Here is a 27,635-nt window from a genome sequence, read left to right as displayed (position 1 = left end):
TCCATGAATAGCAACAAAGACCCAGAACAGCCAAAAATAAATCAATTAATAACTCTTTTAAAAATATACTAAGGAGCAGTTTTTGTTTTTGTTTTTTTTAAGACAAAAACACAAATTCCTCCGGCAAGTTCTCAGTTGACTGGCACTCCCTGAAATATAGTTCCAGATATTAAAATGTAGGTGAAAGAGAAAACACAATTCAATGCTAGAAAACTCTAATTCTGAGTGTTTCTTGAAGCGTGGCCTACAAAGACCTCTATCAGAATCACCTATGTTAACAGCAGATTGCGGCCCAGCCCAGGTTTCCTGAATCAACCTCTGGGGGTAGGAATTTAGAGCTTGCGTCTTTTACCAGCTTCCCTGATGATTTTCAGGCACTCTGAAGTGCGAGAACAAATGCTTGAAGCCTCCTATCCCTCTCATCGTGTGTGTGTGTGTGTGTGTGTGTGTGTGTGTGTGTATATTAGTCACTCAGTCGTGTCCGACTCTTTGAGACCCCATGGACTGTAGCGCACCAGGCTCCTCTGTCCTTGGAATTCTCTGCAAGAATATTGGAGTGAGTTGCCATTTCCTTCTCCAGGGGATTTCCTGACCCAGGTATTGAACCTGGGTCTCCCTCATTGCGGGCAGATTCTTTACCATCTGAGAGCCACCAGGGAGGCCCCTTCGGGCAAAAGAAGAGATACAATCGAATCCCAAGACTACGTAGGATGTCATTCTGAGCATAGCGTTGTGCTAGATAAGGCATGCCAAATTTTTGCAAATTTTCTATGACATTTTCTCTGTTCTTTTCTACCCATAAACAGTAAGCTCTGAGGTCAAAAGCAGACCCAGAGAAGGGAGTGTAAAGCTCTCATTCACTGACATTTATTAAATGTTTTGCATATATTTTTAATGTATCTTTTCTACTATTCTTCAAAGTATCATTTTTGTCTTACAGATGAGTGATAGGGCCAAGAAAGGTTAACCATCATGTCCATGATGACCTAGCCAGGAAGCCAATCCAGGGGTCCCCCAGGCCTCCTCCCTTGCATGCTGCCAGTGGTGCTGAAGAGGGCTGGCCCCACGTCTGGGGCGGGCCTAGGCCTGCCACAACGCAAGTCTAATGGTGAACCTCGTGACTGCTGGACGTCTGGGCCATGTTCTGGAAATACTGTCAGCTGGTTTGGGGACCTCTGGAGCCCGTCTTGAACACCAAGTTTATGCCTTCCCTGACTGTTCATTCATGAGTCCCCAGTGGCCTGTCCCCAGGCCATACTGCCTCCAGAAATTACCTCCCAAGGGGCGAGCAGCTGAACACCTCCCTTACCACGTGGAAGAGCTTGAAGAAGTCCATGTTGGCGTACAGGGTGTCTTCCATCCACTGTAGGGTTCCCTGAGAGAGGGAGCACAAGCTGCCACGCACTGTCTGGGCTGCACGGCGCTGGGGAAAGATCAGGAAACGCTCCAGGAGGGCCTCGCTGCAGGCGATGTCCTTCAGCATCAGGTCTGGGACTCCATGAGCAAACTGCAGAAAGGAAAAGCAACACTGGAAACCTCCCTGTGTAGAAGAATACTGGCCCCCCAGTGATTGCATGTCCTAACTCACAGACCCTGTGAATATGCTATGTGGCATGGCGAGGGGAATTAAAGATTGCAGATGAAATTAAGGTTGCTATTCATCTGACTTTAAAATAAGGAGATGATTTGGGATTATCTGGGTGAACCCAATGTAATCACAAGAGTCCTTTAAATGTGGAAGAGAATAGCAGAATAAACAATGTCAGGATAATTTGATGCAGGGAAGACTGGACCGGCCACTACTAGCCGTGAAGATGAAGGGAGGCCACCAGCTGAGGAATGTAGACAGTCTCTAGAAGCTAGAAAAGGCAAGAAAATGAACTTTCCTCTAGACCGCCCAGTAAGGAGCACAGCCCTGCTGGCACCTTGACTTTCAGAATGTAATCTCTGAAACCATAAAATAATAAATGTGTGTTGTTTTAAGCCACTAAGTTTGTGGTAATTTGTTACAGCAGCCACAGAAAATGAAAACACTCCCAAGCCTCATTTTAACAGAGAGACTTTACAACATGAGCCATTCCTTCTTAGCACATGATGCTAAGGTACCATCAGGATCTACTGCGTGAAGCTGAGCGGGGCGAGTAGCTAGAATGCATTTGGAGTGATGGTGAATGACCACCTCTCCCCATTCCTGTCTCACCAGATTTACATATACAATACTGGATGCCCAGTTAAATCTGAATTTCAGATAAACAGTGAACAATTTTTGGTACAAGTATGTCCCAAATGGAGTCCAAATAGAACATCCTTATGCTGAAAAAATTATTTATTGTTTATTTAAAATTCAAATTTAACTAGGCACCCTGTATTTTATCCAATGATGTTAACCCCTGGAGCACCCACATCAGAAACCTCCCGTGGGCAGTGACTCTCAAAGCACAAGTTCCCTGATGGCCTCCAGAGGCAAAGGAGGCCTCAGCCCTGGCCAGGGACCCTTATCCACCCAGCACAGTAACTGGCCTCCTGGAGTCCTGGACTCCCAGTGGACAAAAGTGTTAAATACCATGAACAGAACAGGCTCATGGACTTCCTTGGCCTCCACAGTCCCATGGGTTCTACACAGGGGAGGGAATTAATTAACTCATTTTGTCCAAACCTCTAGTATCTCAGAGGAGAGAAGTGAGGCTGAAGGGGTTAGGTGACTTGATAGGGTTATACAACAGGCTGGAGGAAAGCTGGGACACCATACGAGTGCCACTCATTCATTCAATGCTCATTCACTGTGTTACCATTCTGCAGGGACTAGGAGAGTTACCAGGCATGCAGAGAGAATGAGATAAATTTTCTGCCCTCCAAAAAGCTCATGGGCTAGCTGGAAATGCAGGCATTTAAACAGCAGCAGAGTATATCATGAGAAACGCTGGGCTGGAAGAAACACAAGCTAGAATCAAGATTGCCAGGAGAAATATCAACAACCTCAGATATGCAGATGACACCACCTTTATGGCAGAAAGTGAAGAGGAACTAAAAAGCCACTTGATGAAAGTGAAAGAGGAGAGTGAAAAAGTTGGCTGAAAGCTCAACATTCAGAAAACGAAGATCATGGCATCCGGTCCCATCACTTCATGGCAGATAGATGGGAAACAGGGGAAACAGTGTCAGACTTTATTTTGGGGGGCTCCAAAATCACTGCAGATGGTGACTGCAGCCATGAAATTAAAAGACACTTACTCCTTGGAAGGAAAGTTATGACCAACCTAGATAGCATATTCAAAAGCAGAGACATTACTCTGCCAACAAAAGTCCATCTAGTCAAGGCTATGGTTTTTCCAGTGGTCATGTATGGATGTGAGAGTTGGACTGTGAAGAAGGCTGAGCGCCAAAGAATTGATGCTTTTGAACTGTGGTGTTGGAGAAGACTCTTGAGAGTCCCTTGGACTGCAAGGAGATACAACTAGTCCATTCTGAAGGAGATCAGCCCTGGGATTTCTTTGGAAGGAATGATGCTCAAGCTGAAACTCCAATACTTTGGCCACCTCATGTGAAGAGTTGACTCATTGGAAAAGACTCTGATGCTGGGAGGGATTGGGGGCAAGAGGAGAAGGGGACGACAGAGGATGAGATGGCTGGATGGCATCACTGACTCAATGGACGTGAGTCTGAGTGAACTCCAGGAGTTGGTGATGGACAGGGAGGCCTGGCGTGCTGCGATTCATGGGATCACAAAGAGTTGGACACGACTGAGCGACTGAACTGAACTGAACTGAACTGAAGTGCTAGACTGAAAGTAGTGAAACCAGAGCACAGAAGAGGGAGCATTAAGAATCGCTAGTAAAAGTAGCTGGTATTTATTAAGTGTTTACTATGTGCCAGGCGTTAAGTGGTTTATAGATACTAAGTCTTTTAACCTCCCACAACCACTGTATATGGTAGGAAATTTTAGTCTCCATTTTACACATGAGGAAATTGAGTGATTAATTTAACTTGCAGTTAACTGTGTGACCTTGCTGAGATTTGAACCCAGAGCTTTTGCTTAGCTATTTTGAACAACTTTTGCTCTCAATTTTCTTGTCAAGTAGGGCAGGGGGAGGGGCGGGACAAAGAAGGGAGAGTTTATAAACCATTGGATTGAGGAAGTAACATTTGAGATGGGCCTTGAAGAAAGTTCAGGAGTTTCCTGGGCTGTGGGTAAGGGGTGTGGTGAGGGATAAGCCAGAGTACTCTGCTACTTCAGTCATCTAATAATTCCCTAGATGGGGCGAGGGGGTGATGCTATTCCCTTTGGAGCTGTGCTCAGATACTAGGCAGAGGGATATCCGGTCTTGACAGTCAAGAACAAAATCCCATGTATAATGATGATCAGTTAGAGAGTAGCACACCCTATGTGATCGGTTAAGGTAATTAAAATTAAATGGCATTTAAAATTCACTTCCTCACTTGTACTAGACTCATCTCACATGCCCACCAGCCACACATGGCTATGGTTACCCTATAGATGGCACAGAGAGAACTTTGCCAGCATGGAGGAAAGTTCCAGGGGACAGTTCTGTCCAGGAGTTATAGAGTTGGTTGGAGATGGAGAAGGAGGTCAGGAGGAAGACTCACAAGTCACTGGGGCTAAGAAGCAGGGTGGGTAGGAGGCATGGAGGGAGCTGGGTCCACATGACTGGCCTCTGGAGTGCAGGAGCTGAGCTCCTTCCTAAGCTCAGGGAAGCCTCAGCTAATCAGAGCCTGCAACACTAAACACAGGCACACCCCAATGGCCCCGTCTCCTCCCCACATGAAAGGCTGTTGCCCTGATGCTAGCAACACAGCAGCTGGAGACCTAAATGTCACAGAGGTGAGGAACTGGAAAGAAATTTCCCCTAAATTCCTGCCCTTATCTCCATCTCCCTTGTGTTACCAACTGGAAGTCATCACAGGCATTTCCAGGACTTGAGTTTTATGAGCTGAAGAGAAAGCAAAGGGGAAAGTGAGCAATCCATGCTGCCTGCCATTGGGTTGGAGTGGGAGGGGGAGCCAGCAGGGCTGGGCAGCCAGCCAGGCCTGACCCCCAGGGCCTACCCAGGCATGCACTGGGGCCGCGCCTGGGCACTGCCCTCGCTCCAAGTGCCCTGATGTGCTGTGTCAGGGCTGAACCTTATTTCCCCTTGTCTAGTTTCCATGAAAACCTCAGGGCCTGACAAGCCAGAAAGGCAGGTATGGGTTTCTTCACTGTTGTACTGGGAACCAGTTTGAAAAGCCCATCCAACAGAACCAACCTCAACCAGGCAGGCGGGTAAGTCCCCTCCTCTCCCCGGGCTCAGACGGCACCCTGTGCAGACCTTTGCCTCAAGACTGACACAGCCCTGAAATTTCTGTTTACATCTCCATCTTCCCTGGAGTCTCTAGTGGCTCAGAGGTAAAGAATCTGCCTGCCAATGCAGGAGATGTGGGTTTGATCCCTGGAGAAGGAAATGGCAACCCATTCCAGTATTCTTAACTGGGAAATCCCTTGGACGGAGGAGGCTGGTGGGCTACAGTCATGGGGTCAGGATGAGTCAGACAAGACTTAGTGACTAAACAACAATTCTTCCGGAGTCTAGAGGAGGTGCCGTCCTGGCCAGGAGAGGCAGGCAGGATGTCTGTGCTAAGGCTCCTGCTTATCATGCTTTCTCACTGTGTTTATCACACTAGGAACCCACACACCCAGGATGCTGGGCCAGGAGCCCATGAAGCCCTAAATTAGAGCCATGGTTCTCACCCCTGAGCTGTTAGAACCATCCAGTGGGTTTGTTAAAGTGGAGAGTGCTGGTCAGTCTGGGGTGAGGCCTGTGAATTTACTCCCAGTCCTTGCTGATGCTCCTGGTCTGGGGACCTTGAGAACCAATGAAAGGGCCCAAGACTGGGAATGAGAAGACCCCGATTCCACTCCAGCTCCAGCAATTCCAGCTCTATAGCTGGGCACCAGTCTCTCGGCCACCAGGCATGTCAAGTTTCTCATCTGTTTGACCCATCTTGGGATTAGTGTGAGGAGCTCAGGTGCTCAGAGAGGTGGAAGTCTTACTTTAGTGGTAAAAATGCTCTGAACAAATACAGGAGATTATGAAAACAGATGACACAGATTTAGCGGAGTTACAAGCAGTTTGCCTGGCATTGAGGAGACACGGCCCAGGAAAGCAGAGGTCTGCTCTGTGTGCAGCTGTTATCAGGCTCCATGACCTTGAAGGTCACCTCAGCACACTTGATCCTGGCTTTGCCTGTTTCTCAGCTGGCACTCTCCTCTCACAGGCATTTGCACTGGGTCTACTGTTCAGTAAGATCTGCTTAGATAGCATCTCCTCAGGAAGGCCTTCTCTGACGATTACATTGAAAACTACCCCCCCCTTCCCTTCCTAACTCAGACCCTGCCGGACCTTCCTCGCGACCTGGGAACGCACGTAGGTGCCCTTGGCTTACGTGGTCATCGCCTGTTGTCCCCACTGGAATGTGAGCTCCCGGAGTCAGGGGTTTCCTCGCATTGTTCCCACTGCATTCTGGTACCTAAAACCTCTCTATGTATTTGATGGCTACATGAATAAACCTCAGTTTCCTCAACAATAAAGGGAGTTTGAGCCACGTGATCTCTTAGGTTCCTTCCAGTCTTAAAGCTCTGAGGTGTTTCAAGTGCTGCCAGCTTCTGTGCCACTTCAGAATCCCATCATGGGGACTGTATCATCTCACTGAACCCGAGGTGTTCTCCTGAGCATGTGGCATGAATCTGAATGCTTCTGAATGTGAAAGCAAGAAAGAAAAAAGAAACTCAAGGTCTCCCTTGCCTTTCTCAGGCTCAGTGCCTATCCCTCCCCTCCAGGGACCACTGGACCAATGACATCCACCTACCTGCTCTGGACGGACTTGGGAGTTGACCAGAAGGTAGACGACTGAGTCAGACAGACCAATGTTCTTCACAAGAAACAGTGTCAATGTTTCATCATCTTTTAGGACCTCCCGAATTCGTATTCCTCTTCCTGCATACGAAAGAGAAAAAGAGCAGGGTGTTGAAGGAAAAATGGGTCGAATAAGGGAAAATATCTAGAAGTGATTTCTAACTGGACTCTCAGAGGAAGGCTCTGTTTGGGGGCTCCATGGGAGCACCTAAGGGTGAGGCCTGTCACCAAAACAGTCACAGCATTTACTGCTGGAGCAGATAGGCAAAATTTGTGAGAAGGCACACAAGCTGAAAAAACCTAGGTTGGTCTGGAGGTGGTGGTGGTCATCAGATCCTTTGCAGAGTTGGTGTTGGGCAATGGGGTGGGGTGAGGAGTAGTTTTGTCCTCCTGGGAATATATGGCAATGTCTGGAGACATTTTTAGTTGTTACAACTTGGAAAATACTGGTGGGTAAGTACTAGTGGATGCCATTAAATATCCCACAATGCACAGAAGAACCCTGCTTCCCTGACCAAACAAAGAACTATGCAGTTCAAATGGTCAATAGTGCTGAGGCTGAGAAACCCTTCAGTTCAGTTCAGTCGCTCAGTCGTGTCCTACTCTTTGCGACCCCATGGACTGCAGCACGCCAGGCCTCCCTGTCCATCACCAACTCCCGGAGTTTACTCAAACTCATGCCCATGGAGTTGGTGATGCCATCGAACCATCCCATCCTCTGTCCTCCCCCTCTCCTCCCACCTTCAATCTTTCCCAGCATCAGGGTCTTTTCAAATGAATCAGCTCTTCGCATCAGGTGGCCAAAGTATTGGAGTTTCAGCTTCAGCATCAGTCCTTCCAATGAATATTCAGGACTGATTTCAAACCCTAGACACGTGGAATTGGAGGAGACACGTGCTGTGTCTACAGTGCCATTGTCAAGGGGCAGACAACCCTTCCTGGTGTTTCTGTCACATCAGCTATGGCTCTAACTTCAGGGTATGGACTTGGACTAAGACTGATGGGGCTGTCTGGGGCAAGAAAATCTTCAAGTGGGGAAAGGGGAGGGTCCATTGCCTGGGCTTGCAGTTGCATGCCCTGATCAGCCCAGTCACATTCTTTCCACTCCACTCAAACCCACTAGAAGCAGAAATTTCTTTATAAGGAGGCATAAAGGATTCCTAACCATTACAGTGACCCTGGGGCAAGTGATTGACCCTCTCTGGGTCTGCATTTTCCACATAGGCCTCTTAGGATTGTTGTGGGAGTGACTTGGAATAAAGAATGTAAAGTACTTAGCTCTCAACTGAAAAAAAAAAAATGCTTGTCCTGATTGCATTAATATTATTCTTACCCTTTCTAGGGAATTCCCACTCACCTTCTCTGCCTGCTTCCAGGGCCAACCTTCAGTCTCAAGCTGGCCACTGCTCCAGTTCTGGAGGCACCAGCCAGAGAAGATGGCAGAGGGTCCAGATATTTAAGAAATCATTTCAACATGCAGTTCATTTCAGTTCCAGTTGCTCAGCTGTGTCAGACTCAAGTATTTGGGTTGCATGAAAATGCTTATCTCTACATCCTATCTTTGCCAGGAGCCTGGTTGACTGCTTATCTCTTAGTTCTTCTTTAACTTTAATCATCAAATGTCCCTGCTCCTTCCAGGTTCTAATACTACAGTGCCTCATCTGCTCTCTTCCCAAATCCTCCCTTCCCCAGGCAGCCAAGAGGTTCCCTGAGTGCTTGACAGCCACCCTTCATGTTCAGGTCATGACTTTCTTTGTATATGCCGCCTCCAGATTGATGTTCTGCTAATTTCCTCTTGAAAGGGGATGGGCCAGCCACAGGCCTGCCCATGCAGCTGGGGCCAGCTTCAGGGAACCAACCCTGAAGTTCTATCACATGGACGCCTCCCTCACCACCATGGAGCACCCTGACAGTTGTACCACCAGGGAATCCAGTGTCACCCAAAGCCTTAAGGAGGACCTGACTGCAATAGTCCCTTTATCTTCAGTGGATACATTCCAAGACCTCCCAGTGGATGCAGATAGTACCAAACCCTATATATATATATATATATATATATATATATATATATATATACTGTGTTTTTTTCCCTGTACATACATACCTAAGATGAGGTTTAATTTATAAACTAGGCAGAGTAAGAGAATATCTGAATTGCCAGCATCATTGGTCTTGCACTTTGGGGCCATTATTAAATCAAATAAGGCTTACTTGCACATAAACACTGTAATACTCCAACAGTCAATCTGAAAAGCCAGGGAGTAAGTGACTAATGGGCAGGACACCTGGATAAAGGGATGGTTTCCATCCCAGGCAGGTAAGTGCATGAGTTCATCATGCTACTCAGAAAGACACACAGTTTAAAACCTATGAGTTATTTACTTCTGGAATTTTCCACTTACATTTTCAGACTGGATGACCTCAGGTAGCTGAAACCATGGACCGGGGACACTACCCCAGGAGAGAGCAGTGGTTCTGAGAGGGGCTGCTCTATTTTCTTCTTGCTTTCTCTCCTTTTCAATAACTTATCTTCCAAACCCAGATTCCTCTTTTTTCTTCCCCTGGAGCTCCAGCTTGGTAGTTCATCTCCAAATCATCTCTTTGTATACAGCATCATACTATATCCTCTGACATCCAGCAACACAACTCCCAACACACACACACACACACACACACACACTCACAGAGTCTCTTGAGAGTAGAGAGCTACAGATACTGCTTTTATCACACTCCCCATCACACCTAGCTGGGCACAGAGATGTAAGCCCTCCAAGTCATCTCTATGTGACACCCAGCACTAGAGCCTGACATGGAATCAGGGCTTTGGTGAATGTCTATGGAGTAATAGGAGACACCCAGTAAATAACTGTTGTCTTGACCTGAGAGTCAGGACCCTATCTGACTATTGAACTCTTCGTTATTCTTTAACTCCCTCGCCTGACCTTACATACAAACATCTACAAACATCTCGCTTGGGAAAAGGGACAAAACAAGGGGAACTGGCAGCAACTTGGCCCTGGCCCATATTCCCACCCAGGTGCCTGGGCTGCCGTGGCCCCAGGGAGAAGGCGCATGAAAGAGCGTGCTGGTTCAGCACACCTGAGGAAGGGTGGGGGCCACCCTGCAGGGAGATGTGGGGCCAGAATGAAAGCAGCGGCCGATACCAGACAGCAGGATTCCCGAGGGAGAAATGTGAACTGGGGGGCCCCGAGGAAAAGAAAATAAATGTAGTTTAAAATGTTGTTCTTCTTGTTCTCTTCCCTGGGAAGATTAGAGGCTGGGGGAAGGGGCTGCTGAGGCCCATGGAACTCAGGGCGGCTGGGATGGGGGTGGGGAGACCAGGAAAATGCGTGCGTGAGGCTCAGAGGGCAATGTTTAAAGATGACTGAGAGACTGCAGAGCTGGCTTGGGGGTAAGAGGGGAGGGGGCTTCACGGCTAGTTTTTTTTACCATTAATCCTCCTCTGTGGAGAATGCAGTACTACAGGTTTGCTAGGAAAGGAAAATGCCCTAGGTCACTGTTGGCATACTTTCCCAGGTGACTGGGGAACTGACAAGCAAAAGTACACACCAGTGACAGCCGCCCATCTTGCTTTCAGAGGCTTAACCCTCCACTGCAGCCTGGGGCTGAGGATTCAGTGCTCACAGCCAGCAAGGTCCTGGGAGCCCAGGGACAGACTCTGAAGCTATCCTCACTACTGACTGTGGACTTTAGTGCTTGGCCAGAAATTCCTTCAGACACCCTGTACTTTTTGTTGGGGATGGTCTGCTTTCCCCTCTCATGGCCACCAAGGACAGGGGTTCTGCAGAGTCCGTGTTCTCAGCCCCCAAATTCCTTTGGACAGTCTCAGCTGGCCTCCTCTAATGCTGTTTTCCCAGACCCCCCCGAAGCCAGTCTCATGAGGGGAATGTTCCCCCACAGCCTGAAGGCTGACACAAGAAGCACCTGTATGCTGATTCAAAACTAGCATTGTGTTGGCTTGTAAGCAGTGATTTCGGTCTTCATATAAAGGCTTGAAAGACCACAGAGACACTGTGGTTTGAAATGACTTCCTTTTTGCTTCCTTCCAGCCAGACCATCTGACAATGAGAAAACGCAGTGAAACGTGCACTGATGAACAGGGTGGATAGTCATTCCAGGCGCTGGGCAAGCCCGTGTTCTCATCTGCTGTTCAACCTTGGGAAAAACTGCTGCCTTGTCGGTGCTTCTCCCCCTTATTTCCCTCATATTAAAATGCCAACTGTGCCCAGACCCTGCAAGGCCCTGCGGTTCTTTCAACCCTTACTCTTAGTAAACTCCTGAGCAGCAAAGAAGGTCGTGTTTGTAATCTAGTTTTACGACATAACGTGTATGCATTACTGATTTTGGAAGCAGTAGAATGTAATGAAGGAATCTTAACCGTCATCTGATCAGACTCCTGTGCTTTATTGCTCCAATGGGGAGAGAAGGGAGAAGGTGGCCCAGTGGCAGGAGGATTGGGTTTTCTTTGGACCGACTCACCTATGCTCTTTGGCCCCCTGCTTCCCTCCAGCAGCCCCCACAGGGTGCGGACCTGGGCCTTCCACTTCTGTCCAGGGATCGCTCGGGGGAGGGCACTGGTCTAATGACTCTGTCTCCAGGGACCAGCACACTACCTGGCTTGCATGGGTGAGGAGCCCTGGGCGACTGTTTCGTACCATTCTCCCTAGCCAGAAGCTGTCCTATCCAGCCCCTCCTGTCTTCTTGGACATCACCTTCCTCACCCTTGTCATCCTGCAAGGTCGTCCTCATAGTCAGTTCATCTCCATTCAAAGAGCTGACATTTCCCAGCAGCCACAAACCACTTCCTTTACAGCTTCTGAGCCCATCCTTGAACAAACTTCCCCACCCGGGCAGCCTTTTCTCCACCCCCACAACCACACTGACCCCTGGGGTCCTGGACAGCCTGCTGCCTTCCAGCTGTTCATTTACCCCTGAAAAGGGGGTGTGGTCCACCTGGTGCCCAGGCTGTTTCCATAGCCAGTAACTCCAACCACCTACAGAGGAGCCTATGGCGGACGCGAAACCGCACGGCATCCACTTGTGCTCTGAAAAGAGATGTCGGAGGGTTTCTGGGTTTGGGTTTTGCTTGTTTCTAGTTCTTCCCCTGGAGAGGGGGGACATGGGAGAGGGAGCTCCTTCCCCCTCTGTCCTCAAGCTTCTGGATTCCAGGGGGCTCTCCCACCCCCGCAACATCTGTGTCCATCTAGCCTGCTTTCCTTTGCCTTCCCGTCGCCTAACCTTCACCTCTGCTCCACTTCAACCTCCAGGGCCATGCCTGGGGGCTTGTTCTCATCTGTCCTGCATGCCTTTGAAATCCTGAATCCACATATTTCACATTCTGACCACAGCTGTCAATCTTTCTATCCTGTTGTTTTCTCAGTCTGTAACCAGCGTCATGGAACCCTCTGAGGCCTCCATTTTTTTGCCTCTCCATTTCCCTTGGGCAGTTTCAGTCCTTCTGGCTTCTCCTTCATCCATATGCAGCCTGGACCCTATCTGTGTAGTCCAATTACTCCCCTCAACCCCCTGACCTCCTGGACCTTCCCTGGCACCTCCCTACCAGCCCTACCAGCCCCCAATCCTACTTCCCCCAACTTTGCACCTGCTGTGCCTCAGGGCCTGGGACGCTGAATATTACCAGAATAAAAAGAAGGACTATACATATTTATGTCGTGATAAACACATGCTCTGGGCTTCCAGTGGCTCGGTGGTAAAGAATCCACCTGCGAATGCAGGAAATGTGGGTTTGATCCCTGGGTAGGGAATATCCCCTGGAGGAGGAAATGGCAACCTACTCCAGTGTTCTTGCCTGGGAAATCCCATGGACAGAGAAGCCTGGTAGGCTACAGTCTATGGGGTCACAAAGAGTCAGACATGACTTAGCGACTAAACAACAGAAATAACAACAACAAACATGTGCACCGATCTTCCTGGCTCTTTACTGCTACTTGGCATTGCTTCTGCACAGTCTTGGGTAGCTCACTCTCTGGGACTCTGTGAATGTGGTCCACATCTTTTTCAGGCTCCATGAACTCTTTCCCCTTCACCTGGCCTCAGACTTTCCAGAGCACATATCTTTCCGCATTCTCCTATCTCGCGACTTACCTGGGATGAGACCTTTCTTGCCCTCCTTCCTAACTTTCTACATTCAGGCCTGGTAGAAAGAGGAGTTCTCACCAAGGTAAGCCTCCTCCTGTCTCTAGATCCCTTCCTACACCCTCTGGTATCTTTTCCAACCAAATCTAATTCCTTTCTGTATTTTCAGTTTGGTGGAGGAGGCAAACGAGAAGCAAGTGATGCTTAAGAACACTGAAGCCCACCTCACCTGCAATCCTCTCGGGGTGCATCCGGAGGGTGTTCATGAGCTGGGACAAGGTGCGGAGTTCTCTCCAAACCTGACCAAGGTGCTGGCTCTCTGGTGCATCCATGAGGAGTTCTTGAAAATCTCTATACACCCTTGCCAAGCTGTAAGCATGAGCTTCATCATTAAAGACATAGCTGTCATTTTCATCATTATTATAATACATTGTGTAATTTTTTAAGATACCACCTGCTTGACCCCGCTGCATATACCTACATTATATATCCTCTCAATATTGCCAAGACAAAAGGAGATATTTTTACTTCCTTATACATATAAGATAACGGAGGCTCTGAGCAATTTGTTGTCAAAAGTCTTCCAACTTTGTCAGGGCTGGGTCACTTCTCAACTCTTTTCACTATGTGTTTCCTCCTCCAAGAAGTCTTAGGATGATAATAGGAGATATTATTAGGGGCTCTTTTCAGCCAGTACCCACTTCTCTGAGACCTGCCCTTCCAGCCATTCATATACTCAGGTTCTAACAGCCATACTTAATCTACAAAGCCCTCCTTGCATGCATGAACACACACACCTTTGCCAAGGCTGATTGGACAAGGAAAATAAAGCTGGGGAAACAAATTTGCTCCCAGGAATTTGAATGGTACTCAGAGATGCTCTTCTGATTGCCCAAGCCCAGGCGTCATGAACTGGGCCACTAGCACCAGCCGAGGCATTGAGAAGCAGGGCAGAGTGCTCAGTGGAGAGAGGCAGATGGAGTAGAACCCCAGACGGTGGTGGAGAGGCTGGACCTTGTAGGCCCAGACAGGAGGGAGCAGCTCCTGGTGGTTCTTCTGTTCTTGTCCCCCTCCCAGAGAACTGCTTGCTGCTCTTGGCTTTTTAAGAAGGTCTAGTGTCCAAATCATATCTTTCCCTCTGAGGTTTAAACTTGCTTAAATGTGTTTCTGTGCCTTGCAAGCAAATTAATTTTGAGTAAGCCAACATCTCACACATACTATGCACATGAAACATGAAACTCAGATTTCCTGGCTCAGATGCTGAACACAGCTAGAGTCCAAAGCTGCTTCCCCTCCCCAGTTCCACTTCTCAACCTGTGGACCCTCAAAGCCAGTCCCACCAAAGCTCCACGGAGCTGCCGCTGAAGCACCTCCAAAGCACCCCTGATCCCATCCCGTGACTCATGGGGTCTCACTGGATAAGCAAGTGTTTCTTCTTAGGCACCTCGAGGAGGCTCAAGCTGAAAGTACAGATTGTAAATTAAGATGTTTGCGGCCAGGGGAGCCCAGTTAAAATGCTGTCTTCCAGGAAGATGGGTGTTCTGTGTTCCCTCTTCTGTCTTCCAATAAACCAGGGGTTAGCAAACATGTTATAGGCTTGTGGACCAGGCAGTCTCTGTCACAACTACTCTTGCCTTTGTAGGGCAAAAGCAGTCACAGTTTGTTCCCAGTGGGGAAGGTTACCTCTGAGTATTAAGTGGAATTACCAAATGTTCTTTTTCTTTTTGTCAAAATGCAGTTTTGCCCTGGCGGAATTATATCCAAATCTCCTCTAAGGAAAGAACTGGAGCAACCCAATATCTCAGTTTCCATCTGACTTGATGTTTATACAAGTAGGTGAAGCCTGCACTCCAACAAGCCCTTGTTGGTGACCCTTGGGCATAAGCATCAGAAACTGCAGCTGGAGGTCAGCCCAGTAGCTGAAGGACAACCGTGTCCTCATTCCTGCTGCTGCTGCTGCTGCTGCTGCTAAGTCGCTTCAGTCGTGTCCGACTCTGTGCGACCCCATAGACGGCAGCCCACCAGGCTCCCCCGTTCCTGGGATTCTCCAGGCAAGAACACTGGAGCCTCTGTCTATAGAACATGCTACATCAAGTCCCCCTATCTACTTCAAGGGAATTCCAAATATAGACTCTCTTATGGAATTTGACTTGAAATTCAATCCCAGACCAGAGGTTATTAACCTGGAGTCCACAAATGCCCTGAAATCATATGCACAGTGTAATGTTCTGTGGGTGTGTGTGTCCTCATTTTCCTTGGGAAGGGGACCATCAGTTTTCATCAGCTTCTGGGAATGGTCTTCAGCCCTACAAGTTAAGAACTACTGCTCTCAAGCAACATCCTAAGATCTGGCCAACCAAGACAACTAATGACATTTATGACAGAGGATTTGGAAATTGTCTCTTTTTCTTCCAAGAAGCAAATTTCACCTTGTAAACTTGGTTTCATTCACCCTCAAAAGTTCCCCTGACAATTTTCTTAGCTTTTAGATGTCCAAGAAGACTTTTAAAAGAACAGAGATCATTCAGAGTTGATTCAGGGTGGAGAGTGACATAAGGAATCAGAAGGGGAATGGAGTGTTTCTCATCCAGTGACTCGGCTTGAGCAGATGGATGAGCTGGAGGCAGTAGACACATTTCAGCAGGGTGCTGACATCAGACTCCTAGTCATATCTTTGGGATATAAGGACCAAGAAATTCTGTCATCTGGCCTAAGTTTGTAGCCTTTTCCTCAAGTGCCCTGACAGCTGATACAGAATGTTCCAGAGTGGAAACATGCCCTGGTCCTTTGAATTTAAGGCTTCCTCAAGCCACGAGACCACTTATTCAGCAGCACATGCTCTGTGTGCCCATACACGAACTCCGAGGCAAGAGGAGTATAAAGGGTGTACGGTGGGAATCCCAGCACTTACATGGAGTTGTTATAGTTTGACACAATTCCTGGAGATTCTCCTGCAGTGGGACTTTGAAAACAAGGATTGTTCACATTGCAGAAAATTCCCTGGAGCCATGGCAACATTCCTGCTGAGGGCATCGCCTTGTTGGGAAAATGGCCTTTAAGACAGGAAATGAAGACAAGGAGTTAGACATTGACATTAAGAAGGATGCAGGTTCTAGGAGCTAGAGCCTCTGCAGGATGGACCCTGGTCCTTCTGGTGCTTTCCTTCATGTACCAACGTTTAAGAAGCAGAAGCATCTAATGTACGCCTGGCCCTGTGCTGGGTGCTGGAGACAGGGTCTCTTCTCTCAAGCTTCCAGGGTAGTAATGAGATGGAAACATACCTAACAGAGGCATGGATGGACCTGTGAAGGGCGAACAGAGGAGGAGCACACTGTGTTGTGGGGAGATGGAAGGGGTGGAGTGATGTTAGAGCGAGAAGCCTCCATGCATTGCTGATGTTTAAGGAGGAGAAGAGGTTTGTCTATTCCTTCCACAACTGTGTATCAAGCATCTACCCCCAAGCATTAAAGAGGGAGCCCAGGTTATAGGCTCCTTGAGGGGTGAGGTAAACCAGCAAGGGTTTGATGGACAGAAGGCTGATTCAGAACATGGGGCCTGAAACTCACTAACAAGAGGATGGAAAACCAGAACAGGGGACTGAGCAGCTGGTATGACTCCTGAGGACCCCACACCAGCTGCCAAGAGCCCAGAAGAAGTCATCCCAGCCAGAAACCAGGTGAAAGCTTTCTCTGAGGGGCATAGTGTAAGAGAGGCACACATAGGCTCATCCTCGGTCCCAGGACACCTCTGGGGTCCAAGAAATACTACATTATTAATACACTATTTTCTGTCCCTTCTTATTTATTTAAATTGGAGGCTAATTACAATATTGTAGTGGTTTTTGCCATACATTGACATGGATCAGCCATGGGTGTACATGTGTTCCCCATCCTGAACCCCCGACCCACCTCCCTCCCCATCCCATCCCTCTGGGTCATCCCAGTGCACCAGCCCTGAGCACCCTGTCTCATGCATCAAACCTGGACTGGTGATATCCCTTCTTATTTTTTCTTTAGCACCATGCCTAACATATCCCTAAACTATCTTCAAAATATAGGGCTGGCCAAAAAATTTGTTTGGGTTTATCTACAGCTTAACTGAACGAACTTTTTGGCCAACCCAATATTTCAAAGAACTCATCTATAATCTGCTCCCTTTAAAAGTACAAAGAGTTTAGGTGTAGAAAAACACCAGCCAAACAAAAAATAATTACACAATTCTTTAGTAACCACATGTATTTGCGTAGAATGTGCAGGATTTAAAAATTAGTTTGCATAATGTCTGTTTTCTGCATTCTAGGCATGAAATGATGATAAGCAGATCAGATCCTGGCAACCCCCAGTCCCCAGACCCTTTCTAAACAAAGTGATAGGGACCTCCAGGCATGCCAAGGCTCCCCCTACCCCAGCTCTGTTATGCTTACATTCATGTTTGCTGTAGAGGGGGTTGACATTCCTTAACCAGATCAAGACCAGAAATAAAGATAAAGGCCACACAAGTTCCACCACAAAGCGAATCTGGAAAAACAAAACACAAAGTGAGAAAGACCAGTGATACTAAGTGACTAAAGGAAACATACCCCGAGCAGACACACTTCATTTCCATGTCTGTCTCTGCAACAGGACCTCTGGTTGTGGCATATTTAAGGGACTTCCTTTTTTAGACCTTACCTTCCATACTGCCTCTACTCTGATATATTGGACTCCCAAGACTTGGTGTCCATCTGGGTTCCAGTCTGCCTCTATTTTATTGGGTTGGCTAAAAAGTTCATTCGGGTTTTCCTATAAGATGATATGGACAAATCCAATTGATTATTTTGGCCAACCCAATTGAAAACTTTGTTAACACAGTACGTTCATCAAAAATCATCAGGCTAAGTGCTTCAGTGCTTTTTGGATGTTGCTGTGCACGTGAATGCAAATTCTGATTCTGTAAGGCCCTATCAGATCTCACATGTCTAACAAGCTCCCAGGTAATGCTGATGCCGCAGGTAGTAAAGGTCTCCTGATAACCTCTCCTTCTGCAGATGAGGAAACAGGGGCCCAGGAAGGGCAGGTGACTGGTGCAGTATCTCATGGGCAGTGACGGCATTGGAGCCAAAATCCAGCCTCCTGTCTCCAGGCCCAGAGCTCTCCCCCTCCTCACTGCCCTGTTTTCTTATGGTGCCACTGGACTTTCATGTGTGGTCACTGAATGAATGAATGAAGGTGCAAATCCTTCCATGAAATACTGTGATTCACAGTAAAGTCAAACCCAGAAATCTAAATTTACTGACATTTTTCTTCAACAATTTCTTGTTGCTTAAATAAACAAAGAAGGGCACACTGCCATGAGATTTTACAATACTGGAAGAAGTTATCAATATCAACATATGACTGAACGTGGGTATTTAATTTAGGTTCAATTTAGAGTTTAAGGACTCTTGACTCCAAAGAAGAACCAGTTGGTTGCTGCAGCCCATACTCCAAGGCATAGCATGTCAGGGTGTGGTTGGAGGTGTGGGATTATTGGTAGCAAGAGATATGTATTGGGGAATGTAATAGTTCTTCCACCCAAACCCCCAAACACATTAAAACTAAAGCAGAATTTAAGCAGATGGCTGAAAATAGAAATGTAAGCCTATATAGATCAGCTAGGGGCTATTCATGTGGCTTTAAATTTAACCCTTTATTGTTCCTTCCAAAGAAATGTACTTAAATTCTCAGCAGAATGGTGGACACCATAGCAGGTGCTCAATAAACCTTTGTTCCTTTTCTATGGGTTAGGACTAATGTACTTAAATTTTCATGAGAATGACAGACAACATCAGTTCAGTTCAGTTCAGTTCAGTCGCTCAGTCATGTCCGACTCTCTGCAACTCCATGAATCGCAGCGCTCCAGGCCTCCCTGTCCATCACCAACTCCCGGAGTTTACTCAAACTCGTGTCCATCGAGTCGGTGATGCCATCCAGCCATCTCATCCTCTGTCATCCCCTTCTCCTCCTGCCCCCAATCCCTCCCAGCATCAGAGCTTTTTCCAATGAATCAACTCTTCACATGAAGTGGCCAAAGTATTGGAGTTTCAGCTTTAGCATTAGTCCTTCCAATGAACACCCGGGACTAATCTCCTTTAGGATGGACTGGTTGGATCTCCTTGCAGTCCAAGGGACTCTCAAGAGTCTTCTCCAACACCACAGTTCAAAAGCATCAATTCTTCGGCACTCAGCTTTCTTCACAGTCCAACTCTCACATCCATACATGACCACTGGAAAAACCATAGCCTTGACTAGATGGACCTTTGTTGGCAAAGTAATGTCTCTGCTTTTGAATATGCTATCTAGGTTGGTCATAACTTTAATTCCAAGGAGTGAGCATCTTTTAATTTCATGGCTGCAATCACCATCTGCAGTAGACAACAGAGCATATGCTCAATAAATCTTTGTTCCTGCTCTGTTGCTTAGGTCTGCTGGCAAGCAGATTATTACAAATCATAACATAAGTCAATGAGAGAAAAAAGACAATACATTGAAGAAAAGGAAAAAAATGTTCAGGATAGGTGGTGATTATGCTGTTGTAACATTTACAAAACCTTTTATCCAAAATATGTCTAGGGATGATGTATTAGAAGACAAACTCACACAAACATTATGGGAAGAAGAAAGAATAGTAGATTTTTCCTTAAACCACTCGTTTTTAAGGCTTCTCCTATACATTCTCCCCACAAATGGCAAAACACCAATATCGGACAAGTCCCATCCAGTATTAAAAGGACTGACTCCGAGCACGCTTGATAGTCATAAAATGTTGGCCCTTCCCCCAAGCCATGCAAATCAAGGGTGGAGGGGTAAAAACTGTCCACAGTGACCCTGTTTCACTGTTAAGGACACACCCATTCTTGCTGGTCACTAGAGCTCTTCCCATGGCACTCATCGTCATTACTCCTTCATGCAGGTGGACCCCTCCCTGGCTATAAGCTTCCTGAGGGCAGGGACCATGTCTGTCCTTGTCACTACACCCAATACAGGGCCAAGTTTATAAAAAATGTCCAGTAAATATTGGCGGAATGAGTGAATCTTTGTCAAGACTGGTCTAGGAGGCTTCTCTGGAAAGTTGGAGGTGACTCAGTGGCTCAGGTAAACAACAGTTTGCAAATTGAACAAACTGCTTCCCTCATGGACAGTACGCTGGCTTCACAGCTTCCATCCCAAATTTCCCCATCCCACCCACTCTCCAACCCGTCCCCATCACTTGGTAAGGTTGGAGAGCAAGTTCTGCAAGATAGTAATGTGAGTGATAGGTGCAAACTATGAAACCAAAACTTATTCCTGGTGTCCTCACCAAGGAAATGAGACAACCAGTCCAAATTCTACATCTTTGATTCTTCCTTAAGACAACTGCTTGCAGCATTGGCTGTCTATCATCTAGTAAGTCAGCCACCTTCCATGTAGCAATGCCTACCTGGGAATAGGCTGGTATATGAAACATTGCTGCTGATTTGGGAATGGGGAGACCTAGGTTAGGAATCACTTTGGGGCTTGTTTTATCTCCAAGTCTCAGTTTTCTCATCTGTGAAATCGGCCTATTCTATCCTATAGCTTATACTGAGGGTTACAAGTGTGTCAACAGCCGAGGTTCTTAGCTGACTTTTCTGTCTACTAGCTGTACAACCTCGGGTAACCCATTCGATCTCTCCATGCCTTGGGGTCTCATCTGTAAAATGGGAGTGCTATCAGGACCTACCTCTCAGAGCAGCTGTGAGAATGAAGTGAGTTCAGTTTGTAAAACACCTGAAGCAGAGTCTGGCACATGGAAACATTCTATGGACTTGAGACATTTATTACTGACTCTCACTTCCCACAGGGTCACAGGGACATTATAAGTGACAGGACATTGTAAAGTCTGAAGAGCAAGGAGCTATAATTTAAATTATCTGCAAGGTCCTAGGTCTGCCCTCCACTCACATTCACGTTTCCTCCTTTTTCTCCCTTTCTGGAGTCAAAACTGCTCAGTTTTCAGTTTGGAAGCATGGGGCTTTCTGAGAAAACTAACCACACACTGTCCCCTACTCCATGGAGGATCTTGGGCCAGGGGAGAGTCAGCCAGCCTAGCCTACCTGTCCCGTGGATAAAATTCCCAAACCCAGGCTAGTGGATCTCATCCCTCTTTGTCATGTAAGTCACACATTCTCTTACCCACTTACTCACTCACACTTGTAGTTTTGAAATATCTGGTCTTTGCAAGTCCACCTATCTGGGGAGGCCAGTTCAGAACTTTACTTTCCTCCTTCACCCTTTGCTGAGGGCAAGGACTAGTACAGCTTTGCAGGTTTTCCTCTTTACCACATCTCTGAGTTAGGGCCTCTATTTTCCACCTAAAGTCCCTGCCTCTCAAATGATCACCTTCATCAACTTAGGTCTGCGGTTCTCACATGACTGAATGCAGGAATCTGTAGGGAGCTTGGGCCATGCCCCACATCAATTACACCAGGGTGTCTGTCCATGGGACATCAGTTTGGTATTTTTTGTTTGTTTTTTAACACTTCTCAGGTAGTTCCAGTGTGTGGCTGGGACTGAGAACCACTGGCCCAAGTAGTAGTTGGTAATCTCTGAAAAGCAGTTTTGGAGAAGTCAGTGTTACTGTTCCAACTCTGCGAGCATTTGTTTAGGTAGGGCTGCATTTCACACTTCACTTCCTGCACAAAGACCACCAGCAATTCTTTTCTAGCCTTTCTAGCCTGACAAGTCCCCACAACAACCTCGTCCCCTCCCCCAGAACTGTATGTGTAGCCCCCATCCCAGAGCGGCATCTTTGTCCTTGATGCTCAACTGTGCACAGGCATACCCTAGGGAGAAATTCCACAGTGTAATTAAACACATGTTTTCGGAGTAGCTCTCTACCCCCCACACCCCTCGTCTTTAAACATGTCTGTAACTAATTAAGCCCAGCCTGAGCTCAGAAGGGGCTGGTGGAAATTTTTTTTCTCAAACTGGTATTTCCTTGTTCTCTCTCTTTTTTTTTTTGCCCCCTCCTCCCCCTTTACCACTCAATCTACTTAGGGGAGGAGGGGGTCACAGGGAAGGGCAGAGTCATGCTTGTTGTTTGAAACCTTGGTCAGTTAGGTTTTCTTCCCTCCTACTCTGTTTTCAATTTGAAAGCGGGTGGCCAAGGATCCAAACAGCTGCATGATTTCCCCTTCTGCAACTGAGAGCCCAGACAGGATTCTCATCCTGAATGAATATGCCCCAGGACCTGAGGAGGTTTGGAACTAGCTGCCCAGCCTTCCCTCACCTGCCAGGTTCTCCTCACCTAATTCTGGCCCCTAGATCAAAGGTCATGGATATACCAGATGCCCAGGTCTGGGGCCCAGGAAATGATAAGCCCCCTACTCTTACAAATCCTCATGTGCGCCTGCTAAGTCGCTAAGTCATGTTTGACTCTCTGCGACCCCGTGAACTGTAGCCCATCAGGCTCCTCTGTCCATGGAATTTCCCAGGAGAGAATGCTGGAGTGGAATGCCATTTCCTTCTTCAGGGGATCTTATGGACCTGGGGATCAAACATGCATTTCCTGCATTGGCAAGTGAGTTCTTTACCACCAAGCCACCTGGGAAGCTCCATGAATTCTCAGGTTTCCCCAAATATCCTGCCCTGATATGGAAGCTGGGACCAGAGAAATGACACCAAGGGGCCCTAGACTGTGGGCTCTAAGGGGCAAGAGACACACCTAATATGTCTTTATAAACTCACTCAACACAGTGCCCGCCTCATCGAAATATGAGCAAGTGTGTACTTGCTAGGGAACAGTGGGAGAGCTCTTATCACTAGAAATGCATACTCTGGGGAATGAACTCCTTGAGGAGTCTGCTCTTATCTCTGCCGACCCCATTCTCTCTTCTGATCTCCCAGAGCTCATCTCCGTCTCCTGCCCCTCGCCGCCTTCCTCTCCACTGCTGCACATGGTTTGCTGTTCAGTCATTGTGCGCAGATAGCTGCTCCCACCCCGGCTCTGAGTTCCATGAGGACAGGGGCTATTTAACACGTGGATAAATAGGCCACAGAAAGTGGAAGTGTTAGTCACTCAGCCACGTCCAGCTCTTTGCGACATGGACTGTAGCCGGCAGGCTCCTCTGTCCATGGAATTCTCCAGGCAAGAATACTGGAGTGGATTGCCATTCCCTTTTCCAGGTGACCTTCCCAACCCAGGGATTGATCTTAGGTCTCCTGCATTGCAAGTAGATTCTTTACCATCTCAGCCACCAGGGAAGCCCCTAGGTCACAGATAGTGACCATAAAACCCACTTTCCCAGGTCTGTTATCACTTTACACTTATGTTCTGGTATACTCATCATTAGTGCCTCCTTTCACTTTTAAAGCTACCCTGGATTGGATGATAAACTAGATGGTCACCCTATCTTTGTTGTCTTCCTGACCAGCGTACTACACAGGGCTTGCTACCTGGGGGCAGTGCGGGGTCCCTGGCGTGTCTGCCTGTCCTGGAGCCCTGGGTCCAGCCCCACCAGTCACTAACCTCCAAAGACTCAATGACGTCATTGATGCCCATGGTGGATAATAGTGGTGGGTGTCTCACAGAATTGAGATGAGGGTTAAATGAAGCGATACTTAGTGCGACGCCAGACATTCAGTAATACTTGATAAATGTCAACAGAGGAAGGAAAAACAAAGGGATGGGGGTGGGGGAAGCAAAGATCTGAAGACTTTCCTTTTATGACCTTAAGGGATAAAGAGAGGAGGAAGGGGGAAATCTGGTATCTGGTTTTTGCTCTTGCTCTGGCCACAATAGTAAACATCCAAAACCATGAAAGTCTGAGGAATTAAAAACCTAGGAGCTGGGTTATGGGCTGGGTGAGTTTTTTTTCTTTTCTTTCTTATAGTCATCATTTTGTGGAGGCAGAAGCTTCCAAAAAGTGTACAGAAGGGGCCACAGATCCCTATCAGAGCTACTGGGGGCTGTGGGGATATCTCCATCATACCCAGACATCCTGGAAATTCCTGGAATGTAGCAGTGGAGAAGCTAGCTGGAGGCACACCAGACAAAGACTTCAATCTCCGTCATCCCAATGGCACCAAATGATTGTCAGGCCTGACTATGTGCATCCTGGGAGGTTCCCCCAGCCAAGGTCCTCAGCCTGAAAGGCCCTGTCTCACCACAGAGGCGCTGGCAATGCTGCCTCCATGAAGCACACTGGGGAGAAGATAGAATCCCTGAACAGAGACCACCCACCAGCACCAGGGAAAGCAAGCAGAAACCGTGAGGGCCTCTGAGCCAATAGGGTTTTGAAGATAGGGGTTTTGAAAATAGGGTTATTCTCTGTACCAGCAACACACTTGCCACAGGAATGGAATCATTTCAGGCCAGCAGCTATTGTCCCTGGGTGCATTTTTAGAGGACCATGAAGAGCACGTTGAGAGTAAAATTGAGTGAAAATCTAGACTAAACATCATGTAGGCGGAGACCGTGATTGTCTTGTTACTGTGTGCCCAGCGCCTGGCCAAGTGCCTGGCCATCACTGTGTTGTTCAGTCACTAAGTCATGTCTGACTCTGCGCCCCTGTGGACTGCAGCACGCCAGACTTCCCAGTCCTTCACTATTCAGGTCCACTGAATCGGGGATGCCATCCAGCCATCTCCTCCTCTGTTGCCCCCTTCTCCTGCCCTCAATCTTTTCCAGGATCAGGGTCTTTTCCAATGACTCGATTATTAAGTATCTGTTAACTGAAGGAGCAAATGAATAAATGAATGAATTTAATAACGAGTCTGCTTCAGTTTTTGCCTATTTGCATTCTACAAAGGAAGCTCCTGGAAATAGAGATTAAGTCTCTGATTACTTTTAGTATAGGGTTCTTGGGGTAACATATCACTTCAGTGCTAGTTTGAAAATCATACCAGCTTTGACAAAGGAAAGTAGCCTGAGGATAATGGTGTCTCCCAGTAGGAAGGGATCCTAACTTGACTTCCCCTGCAGTCTCCCTAAATCCTGTCCAAGACACACAAATGGGAAGAATCATCTGTCCACTGGTTGACTGTGGCCCTTGCTTCTCCCTTTCATGCCAGTTATTAACCTATTGTCTCTCAGCTCCAAACCCTCTTGCCAGCCAGGGCTTCCTCCTCTTGGGTCTGAGCCTGAGACTGGGCTCAGAGACCTCAACAGTGGCCTCGTTGTGTCCCTTCCTCACAGATCTGCATTTCGGCTCTGCTGACATCACCTGTTTCTAAGACTTAGCAATCCCACTTTCTCCCTGGTTCTCTCAGCTGTAGGGGTGGTAATTGTATCCTGCAATTGCTGCCTCCATGTCACCTGGAGCTCTTTTACATCCTCAGGTACCAGCTTGCTGCTGGTGCTGCTGCTAAGTCACTTCAGTCATGTCCCACTCTGTGCGACCCCATAGACGGCAGCCCACCAGGCTCCCCCATCCCTGGGATTCTCCAGGCAAGAACACTGAAGTGGGTTGCCATTTCCTTCTCTAATACGTGAAAGTGAAAAGTGAAAGCGAAGTTGCTCAGTCGTGTCAGACTCTTCGCAACTCCATGGACCACAGCCTACCAGGCTCCTCCATCCATGGCATTCTCCAGGCAGGAGTACTGGAGTGGGTTGCCATTGCCTTCTCCTAGGTACCAGCTCGGTTACCAGCTAATGCCTCCTTCCATTAGAGTCCCTCTGACTGGACTGTGACTGAGATACTCATCAGGGGTCCTCAGATGTTCCATCTGTTGGCCCCCTTCCTTCTCCAACCTCCTTTCCAATACCCTTGAAAATCCTGTCCTGATCACAAAAACCCACTCCAAATCGAGGCTAGGAACAGATCCGTTATCTTCCTCCCCACAGCCCATCTTCCTCCCCGTCTCCTCCTACCTCGCCTGGCTCTCAGTCCTATCCACTCAATCCTCCCCTGCTTCTTCTTCTCTTGGCTCCTTTAGTCACCCAGCATTTCCATGCACCTGAGGCCGCAGCAATGTGCATTATCTATAGTTACGTATTCACTCTGTATCCTTTCCCAGAAAAAATTTACAGAGGCCAGTTGGATTTACATGTACACCCTTGGGGTCCTCTGATCTCTTGTGGCTGTTGGCTGTTCTTCTCAGGGGATATTTGGCCTGTGATCCTTTTTCTTGCTCTTGGTCTCAAAACATACTTCAGTTTCTCTCAGCCAAACTAGAAATGAGTCCAGGGTAGGATCTGTGCCTTTTAAGTCCCTGGTTCAGCCCAGTACATGTGTGCTGACCGGAAGGCTCAATAAACATCTGTGGTGCTGATAAGATACTATAGCTCATCGAATCTAAGACACCATCAAGATGCGTTGTTACCTTTTTTAATGGGTTGTTGTTTTTGCACACTAAGAAAAGAATGTATCATTTGATTGTGAGCTGTAGTTCAATTTCAGAAATGTGATAAAACAGTGTGCCATTTAAAACCAATGAAATATAGTATCATTGGTTTGGGAAGCTCTTGGAAACCGTAGTTTTCCTTTGAGCCTGATTTTCAGGGCTTTGGACTCTTTCTGCCACACAGTATGAATGCACAAGGGAATGCAGACAGAGACGGAGGCTTAAAAACCAGGGGCAGGGGAGGGATTCATGTGCAGGGCAGGCAAAAGCAGACTTCACAGTATGGCCACGCTGGGCTGTGGATGGAGGGTGGCTACCTCAGGACAGAGAAGCGCATCTTCCTGGGAAGGACACTTGTCAGAGCGGCACATTGAGGAGCCAGACATTACTTGCTGCTTCGGTGACAAATAGCAACCAACCCATTGGCTTCTCACCCTCCCTGCTCCCACCCCACCCATTCTCTCCATTGTCTATTTGCTCCACACCTCCTCAGTCCAAGACCACAGAGTCTCCTCTCTTACCTTTTGCCTTTTCCGCAGGGTCCAATTCTTCCACAGCAGAAGCTTGATCTGTCTGGCAAAGCCCATGCTGGTGATCACGGAAGATCGGAGATCACTTCAGCCCTCTGTCTGTGACAGGGGTTCACAGGCAGCAATGGACATAAATGGTGCCCAGAGCACCTCTAGCTTAGGCTGCTGTGTCCTTCACGGGGTGATTAAAGGCTACTTTCTTCAAAGCATAATCCCTTTTAATTACACATAAGCCCTTCGTGGAGGAAAGCAGGCTGACACTCTGTTGGCTTCTTTTTGGGAACACACGAGTGACTGAGCACCAAGTGAATCGAGGTGGGGGCATTTCATGGGAAACCAAGACCCTCAGACTCCCTGTCCATCAAAGGGGTTCCTAGAGTTCCTGAAGGGGATATGCCTTTGGGAATCTCTGACCTTTCAGTTTGGGACAGAATCTCTCCCCATAAATATAGGGTGGGCTGTGTCCTCTGAAATAGCTTGCCCTGAGCCAGCACCCAAGGACTGATGACTACTTTAAAGCCCAGTCAGATCACTTGCCAGATCTGAAGTCATCTCTCCTTTTAAAAAACCTTTATCTTGCTCTGTAGTGACTTTAGGTCAGCTATTTGTAGGCATCTCTGAGTTTAGTGGATGGTAAAGAGTTTTTTTCTCCTGTGCTGAAATTGATCAGCTAGTCATGGCTACCTGGAGCTGTGGTGGAAAAGTTTCTGGAAACCTCCATGCTCAGCAGAACAGACTGTGATTGGCCAGTCTTGTCT

The 27,635-nt window shown here is 47.6% G+C and overlaps 1 protein-coding gene and 1 long non-coding RNA gene across 2 annotated transcripts in view; one reads left to right on the top strand and one right to left on the bottom strand.

The window, feature by feature from the left end:
• ABCA4 (ATP binding cassette subfamily A member 4) overlaps positions 1 to 26,996 on the bottom strand; it is a 144,415-nt gene extending 117,419 nt beyond the window's left edge. The window contains exons 1-6 of the mRNA XM_025288233.3: positions 26,869 to 26,996; positions 17,449 to 17,542; positions 15,937 to 16,078; positions 13,255 to 13,394; positions 6,862 to 6,989; positions 1,310 to 1,507 (exon numbers count right to left, since the gene is read on the bottom strand). Coding sequence (XP_025144018.3) covers positions 1,310 to 1,507; positions 6,862 to 6,989; positions 13,255 to 13,394; positions 15,937 to 16,078; positions 17,449 to 17,542; positions 26,869 to 26,934 — 768 coding nt within the window. The 5' untranslated portion in view covers positions 26,935 to 26,996. The remainder of the gene's footprint in view (positions 1 to 1,309; positions 1,508 to 6,861; positions 6,990 to 13,254; positions 13,395 to 15,936; positions 16,079 to 17,448; positions 17,543 to 26,868) is intronic.
• On the top strand, positions 334 to 1,987 carry LOC123334053. Its single transcript, XR_006551803.2, has 2 exons — positions 334 to 556; positions 941 to 1,987. It is a non-coding gene; the product is annotated as an uncharacterized LOC123334053 (long non-coding RNA).
• Positions 26,997 to 27,635: the final 639 nt, after the last annotated feature.

The sequence above is a fragment of the Bubalus bubalis genome, chromosome 6 (assembly GCF_019923935.1).
Source record: "Bubalus bubalis isolate 160015118507 breed Murrah chromosome 6, NDDB_SH_1, whole genome shotgun sequence".
NCBI classification, from domain to species: domain Eukaryota; kingdom Metazoa; phylum Chordata; class Mammalia; order Artiodactyla; family Bovidae; genus Bubalus; species Bubalus bubalis.
This window is presented reverse-complemented; position numbering and strand designations above follow the sequence as displayed.